This window comes from Acipenser ruthenus, chromosome 11 (assembly GCF_902713425.1).
Source record: "Acipenser ruthenus chromosome 11, fAciRut3.2 maternal haplotype, whole genome shotgun sequence".
NCBI classification, from domain to species: Eukaryota; Metazoa; Chordata; class Actinopteri; order Acipenseriformes; family Acipenseridae; genus Acipenser; species Acipenser ruthenus.
In genome coordinates, this window is record NC_081199.1 from 16,043,826 (window position 1) to 16,051,374 (window position 7,549).

Genomic DNA, 7,549 nt, shown 5'->3' on the forward strand with positions numbered 1-7,549 from the left:
CTATGTACTGCCAAACTCCTCCCATCAACCAGCCCAGTAACTGGCCCAGCCAATCACCACGCGCCACCTCGCCAGTTGTTCGGGAATCATTCAACAGTACTGCAACCTCCGACTTCACCAAGATGTCTGTCTTCCGTTTCCACCCTTCCTATGATGCCGGCCAGCCCTGGCAAAGTCACATGACCTTCTCTTACCTGGCGTCCTCTCTAGTCTGGAGGGAGACTTACAGCTCAGATTTACCCTCTCCGTGTCACCCCCCCCCCCCCCCCCCCCCCCGATTCTAATACTAAAACAATGTATTCCAGTGATTGTCTGGGATACTGCCGATACCACTGTAAAGAATAAGTTGAAACATTATAGTTGCAATCGAGTTTAACCTAATAGTCACATATGGGAAACCAGCCAATCACAGAGCAGCATTTCCAATCATTCCTATACCTCTTATCTTGTGTATAGATGTCATCCCGTGCATAGAATTCTCTGTATTTAAACAAATAAAACGGTTTTTAAAAATGTCCATATACAATAATACACAAACCTCATGCCACTTGTATTCAAGTTTTAAGCTGGAGAAGACAGGCACATTATATCAGTTTCTATACATAAGAGCAAACAAGGACATAAATGACTTAAAGTCTGTGGTATTGGAATAGCTAAAAGTAGACAATGTCAGAGAAAGAATGAATCTTGGTTATAATTCTCCCTCCTGACCTGTGAGGGAGCTGTGTAAAGGGAACAGAGAGCCCCGGACTGGATGGTCTGACAATTCATTCCAGGGAAAGGGGAAGTTGGCCATCTAAAAAGGGGGCGGTGCCACAGTACAACAAGTCATCGCCCCAGAAGGGAAGCGATGTGGCAACCGCGGATTGGAGGAAAAACGGTTACACTCGCTAACCAAGGGGGCATGACTGACGATACAAAAGGGGCTGTGGCTAAGCGATCTGTTCCTTTGTTATGGTTGCAAGCGAACCAATAAAAGGAGAACCAAAATGTACCGTGAGTGTTTAGTGTTTGTTTGTTTTGTCATGTCTAATTATACTCGTTTGTTGTTATTAGATGGCTAACATGTACAGGGAGCTGTCACTTAAGGCCAGCACCAACCTGGACAACACTTCACAACTGTGCACTAAATTGTATTTCACCAGTGCACATAGCATTCCCTCTGGACGTGTGATCGTGTCTGTGTCTCTGTGTGTGTTTACACTGTGTTTATTATTTGGGTCTGCAAACCCTTTATTTAGAACAGTACAATACACATTGCTGTGCACATTGCTGTGTACATTGCTGTGCATTAGCTGGTATTATTATTTACGGTGGCAACAACCATGGATTACTGTGGCAAAGTGGTTAGTAAGGAGAACAGGTGTAGCGGTGATGCAGTGCAGGAGTGACAGGCAGACAACGGTAATCCAGTGACAAATGTTTTTATTTATTTTAAATCCTGGTCTAGCGACCGTAAATAATAAGCCCCGGCAATACACAACGATGTGTAGAGCGCGGGGATGAAAAACACAGGTTTACAGTCCTGAACAAAGTAAACAAAAACACGTTCACCCGTCCCGGGTGCGTGCAGTCGTGCTGGTGGTGAATGAATACACTTTTTATTCGGTGACAGTTGTGAGGTGGTGATCCGGTTTGTGCTGGCCCACGGCGACAGCTCCGGATGTGCTTTAGCTGTCTGGTGGTTTCAAAACACAGACAGTTATTGTACAGCAATAAACAAACAAAAACACACACACACTCAACTCTTTACAGAGTAATACAGCACTTCACAATACCGTCCTTCTCGGTCCTTGGCTTAACCCAAACGAAGGAAAAGAACAGCGTTACCCTGGCCCCTATATGTAATCCCGCATGATATCTAGGTAAACGGTTGCAGCTGCCTTATTACTTGCAGCTGCCCCTTGTTTACCTGTCAAATCAATACGGTCTTACAACAGAGTCTCGCTTCCTTCCAGGCTGACCCACTTTCCGGTCCCGGAAACGAACTGTCAGGCCAGCCCTTCCAGATACTTCTCCTCCCGTTCTTTAGCGCCCTCACAGGTCGGGAGGAAGATTTATCACCAGAACTCATTGTATTTCTGTCACATATCCCACCGCTCAGAGTGGAGCCGAAGGAACACTCGGCTAAATCTACCTTTCCCATTGCTCCCCCCTCCCGGGAAAAATAATCCGCATTTTGGTGGTCTTTCCCCGCACGGTGTACCATGTGGTACATGAAGGGCTGCAATGCCAGATACCACCGAGTTATCCGAGCATTGCTGTCCTTCATGGTGCTTAACCACTGGAGTGGGGCGTGGTCTGTGACAAGATCAAATGAGTGTCCCAGCAGGTAGTATCGTAAAGAGTGAGTAGCCCATTTAATGGCCAAACACTCTTTTTCGACTACGGAGTAGTTACGCTCCCGAGGTAACATTTTTTTGCTCAGGTACAATATCGGGTGTTCTACTCCAGCTACTTTTTGGGACAAGACTGCACCCAAACCTACATCCGAGGCGTCGGTGTGGAGGATGAATCTCTTGGTGAAATCTGGGGTAATAAGAGTGGGGGCCTGGCAAAGTTTACGCTTAATCGTATCAAACGCCCCCTGACACTCAGCTGACCATTTAATTAAATTTGGAGCACTCTTTTTGGTGAGGTCGACTAACGGGTTAACCACTGTGGCGTACTCGGGGATGAAGCGGCGGTAATAACCGGCTAAGCCCAGTAGTGACCTCACCTGAGTCTTGGTTTTGGGGATCGCTGCATCAACCAAAGCCTGGATTTTGGTGACCACAGGTTTCACCCTTCCATTTCCCATTACAAATCCCAAATATTGAGTCTCTGTTTTGGCAAACGCACATTTTCTCAAGTTAGCTGTCAGCCGGGCTGCCCTTAGAGACTGAAGAACGGCTGCAACCCTAGCCAAATGCTCTCGCCAGGTGGAGCTGTAAATCACCACGTCATCAATATACGCTGCTGCATATTCATGATGTGGGCGTAAAACCTGGTCCATCAGTCTCTGAAAGGCAGCGGGCGCACCATGTAGCCCAAACGGCATGGTTTTAAAGTGGAACAGCCCCTCTGGTGTTGAAAATGCGGTTTTCTCTCTGGAGCTGCGGGTTAGAGGGATTTGCCAGTATCCCTTCGTCAGGTCCAGAGTGGAAATAAACCTCGCTTTTCCCAGTCTGTCTAAAAGTTCGTCGACCCGAGGCATGGGATACGCATCGAACTTGGCAATAGCATTCACCTTTCTGAAATCTACGCAGAAGCGGTTGGTGCCGTCCTTCTTAGCCACTATTACAATAGGACTGCACCACTCGCTCCTGGAAGGTTCAATCACTCCAAGCTCGAGCATATCCCGTACCTCTTTGCGAACGCCACTTCGTCGACTTTCTGGGATCCGGTACGGTCTCTCTCGCACTGTGACACCTGGGGGAGAGATAATGTCATATTCAACTAAGTTCGTCCTGCCGGGCACATCAGAAAAAACATCGCTGAACTCCTCAATAAGCTTACGCAGCTCTCTTTGCTGATCCGGAACTAATTGTTCCCCCATTGAAATCGCTCTTGTGCTCGGGGTCTCTGGACAGGGACCTAAATCATCCTCCATATTGCCTGGGGCTATAAATAAGACCTCTCTTGCCTGCCAGGGCTTCAACAAATTAATGTGGTAAATTTCACGTTCATTCCGGCGATCGGGCTGTCTAATTTCATAATTTACTTTCCCTATAGCCCGAATCACCTCATACGGCCCCTGCCATTTAGCACACAGTTTTGACTCTGATGAGGGAAGTAGCAGCATTACCTTGTCCCCTGGTCGAAAGGTTCGAATCCGTGCATTTTTGTTATAATGCTGCTCTTGTCGGTGCTGAGCCGATCTGAGGTTGTCTTGGGCCAAACAACCGACCAAATCCAGGCGATCTCGGAGTAGGAGCACATACTTCACTACATTTTTAGACGAGCCTTTGTGCTCCTCCCACCCCTCTCTCAGCAGGTCGAGAATGCCGCGAGGCTGCCGGCCGTACAGGAGCTCAAAGGGGGAGAACCCCGTTGAACTCTGCGGCACTTCTCTCACTGCAAAAAGGAGGTAGGGGAGAAGTGATGCCCAATGTTTCTGCTCTTGTGTCACAAATCGCCTCAGCATCGACTTTAAGGTCTGATTAAAACGTTCCACCAGACCGTCCGATTGTGGATGATAAACGGACGTCCTGATGGGACGTATTTTTAATATTTTGTACACCTGCTGTAACGTATTGGACAAAAAGTTAGTTCCGTGATCGGTCAAAATCTCCTTGGGGATCCCTACTCTGGCCATAATCTGTGCTAACTCGGTGGCTATTGCAGCGGCACTAGTGGACCTCAATGGAACTGCCTCCGGGTATCGCGTTGCATAATCCACCACTACTAAAATGTGCGTATACCCGGAGTCAGAAGGTAGCAAAGGGCCGACTATGTCCATTGCAATGCGCTCGAAAGGAGTGGAAATAATCGGCAGTGGGACCAAAGGGGCGGGGCGCACTCGACCCGGCGCTACTCGCTGGCAGTCTGGGCAGGTGGCTACATATCTCGACACATCAGTATGAAGACCTACCCAATAGAATCGAGCCAATATCCGTTCCCTCGTCTTCTCGGCTCCGAGGTGCCCCGCAAAAGGGATATCATGCGCCAGCCTCATGACCTCGGTCCGACAAGACGGGGGAACCAACAGTTGTGTTACAGGCTGTCCTGTGCCCGCGGCTAGGTTTACCCTATATAGTAATTGCCCCTTGATACTGAAATGTGGATATACTAGCGCCCCAGCGCCGTCAACATCCTTACCTTCAATGGACCGGACCTGCCCCCAAGCGTGCATCAGTGACGGGTCATTATGTTGGCCCCACACTAGGTCCGCGCTTGAGTACCACGGGTCCGGTACATTGAGAGGGGCTGGAATAACCTCTGCTCTAGTCGGTCCAGTAACCTCGCTCTCTCGGTCACACTGCGTTCCCACTCCCTTCGACTGGCGTTTGTTACCATTGCAGCACTCTCCCACCAGACCCCAGCCTTGTCTCACAAATGCTCCCTCCCATTTCGCGGTCCGTCTCTCCTTATTTGTTTTTCTAGGACGGAAAAGAGGGGAAAACATTTCAGTGTGAAAAGGAAACACATCACCAATTCGTTCCTCTTTTTTTTTTTTCTGCCACGTTTACGTGTGTGGCTGAGACTGCCATTGTTTGCATCAATTCTTTGAATTTTGGCCAGTCTCGACCCAGAATAACTGGGTGTAGCAACCTTTCCGCCACCCCGACTACAAGGTGACGTTTTATCGGTCCTACCGATAAATATACTTTTAATGTGGGGTATGCCGCCGTGTCTCCATGGATACAGGAGATGGCCACCTGACCTCGTGGCCGCCACGACACACCGCCCAGGAGAGCTGTCCTAATCAAGGTTTGCTCACACCCTGTGTCCACTAATGCGTGGGTTTTCACATTCCCTAACACAACATTAATCAAACAAGGCCCCTCCCGACCATTTTCCCCACGCTTACCAGTTTCAGGTGCCCAATTGCACGCGGCCACGTCACACTCCATGGCAGCGGGGCATGACCTGGCCAGATGTCCCGGCTGGTGGCACCTAAAACAGATAGGAGGGACAGAGGGGGCATAGGTCAGAAATCTGTCCCGCTGCTGGTATGGCAACGGGGCAGGGGCAGCACCTCTACCCCAGCTGGGGGCCAACCTTGGTCTCCATGGGGGGGAGGCAAGGGGGCCCAATGGGGTCGGTGCTCTGGGAGGTCTGGGTCCCTGGAACGTGGGGGGTGGTGGTGGTGGTGTTGGAGGAGAGGGAGGGAGAGGTCGGCTGCTCCGAAGGGCAGGGGCCGACAGGATCCCGATCCGGGCAGAGGTCAGGGAGTCCTCGAAGTCTTCGGCCAGTTTGACCGCCTCCTCCAGGGTGTCGGGGTTGTGGCGCCGTATCCACGCCTGGGTTTCGGCGCCGACCACATGGCAGAATTGCTCTACCACAATGGCTTCCCCCATCTGCTGGGCGGTCTTCTTCCCGGGGGTCAGCCAATGCACCATGTGGTCGCACAACCGCTCTGCAACCACCCTGGGGCGTGTCTCCGGGGCTCTCCGGTACTCCCTAAATCGCGCCCGGTGGGTCTCCGTGGTGATGTTCAGCCGGCGGAGGATAGCCTGCTTGACCAGGTCATAATCGGTGGCGTGATGGTCGCTCATGGCTTGGTAGGCTGCCTGAGCCTCCCCAATCAGGCAGGGTCCCAACTGGCTGGCCCAGAACTCCCGCGGCCAAGCCGCCGCGGTAGCCAGCCGCTCGAACGCCACCAAATACGCCTCCGGGTCATCCTCCGCCGACATCTTCATTGCCCGTGCCTTCGGGGGCGACATCAGCGGTGTTGTGGTAGGGGTCGTCGCTGCAGCAACGGCCAGCCCTACCCGTTCAATGAGCGCCGTGTAGCGCTCCTCCCTCCTTCTCTCCTCTGCGTCGCGCCTGCTCTCCAGCGCCTGCAGCAGCTCCGCCAGTGCGTTGCGGTCCATGATCCCACTTCTGACACCACGTGTGGCAAAGTGGTTAGTAAGGAGAACAGGTGTAGCGGTGATGCAGTGCAGGAGTGACAGGCAGACAACGGTAATCCAGTGACAAATGTTTTTATTTATTTTAAATCCTGGTCTAGCGACCGTAAATAATAAGCCCCGGCAATACACAACGATGTGTAGAGCGCGGGGATGAAAAACACAGGTTTACAGTCCTGAACAAAGTAAACAAAAACACGTTCACCCGTCCCGGGTGCGTGCAGTCGTGCTGGTGGTGAATGAATACACTTTTTATTCGGTGACAGTTGTGAGGTGGTGATCCGGTTTGTGCTGGCCCACGGCGACAGCTCCGGATGTGCTTTAGCTGTCTGGTGGTTTCAAAACACAGACAGTTATTGTACAGCAATAAACAAACAAAAACACACACACACTCAACTCTTTACAGAGTAATACAGCACTTCACAATACCGTCCTTCTCGGTCCTTGGCTTAACCCAAACGAAGGAAAAGAACAGCGTTACCCTGGCCCCTATATGTAATCCCGCATGATATCTAGGTAAACGGTTGCAGCTGCCTTATTACTTGCAGCTGCCCCTTGTTTACCTGTCAAATCAATACGGTCTTACAACAGAGTCTCGCTTCCTTCCAGGCTGACCCACTTTCCGGTCCCGGAAACGAACTGTCAGGCCAGCCCTTCCAGATACTTCTCCTCCCGTTCTTTAGCGCCCTCACAGGTCGGGAGGAAGATTTATCACCAGAACTCATTGTATTTCTGTCACAATTACAAATAAAGATCTGTTTGGACAGTGAACTTTGTTGCCTGTCTTCTGTTACGTATCACATCACCTCTGCACCTGCGCACTGCAAACCACTTTGCCACAGCGACATATAGAAGAATAAAAGAAAATAATTGGATAAATAGACTGAACACGATTATGCCAGCAGGACTCAACAGAAAAGAATGAACTAATTAATCCAGTAAATATATAAAATTTCAATAAATAAATAAATAAATAAATAAAATTCATTAAAGTT

General features: G+C 50.3%; 1 protein-coding gene across 1 annotated transcript; it reads right to left on the minus strand.

Moving 5' to 3' along the window:
• Nucleotides 1–1,408: 1,408 nt before the first annotated feature.
• LOC131739431 (zinc finger protein 446-like) lies at nucleotides 1,409–7,283 on the minus strand. The gene is made up of 2 exons (XM_059033404.1): nucleotides 5,513–7,283; nucleotides 1,409–1,678 (listed from the first exon to the last, which is right to left on the minus strand). The coding sequence occupies exons 1-2, from the start codon at nucleotides 6,516–6,518 to the stop codon at nucleotides 1,671–1,673; spliced, it is 1,014 nt and encodes a 337-aa protein (XP_058889387.1). The 5' UTR covers nucleotides 6,519–7,283; the 3' UTR covers nucleotides 1,409–1,670.
• Between the last annotated feature and the right edge of the window lie 266 nt (nucleotides 7,284–7,549).

What these genes read in the sequence shown, in the direction of transcription:
- LOC131739431 (XM_059033404.1), bottom strand. Translation starts at nt 6,518, where the DNA reads ATGGACCGCAACGCACTGGCGGAGCTGCTGCAGGCGCTGGAGAGCAGG.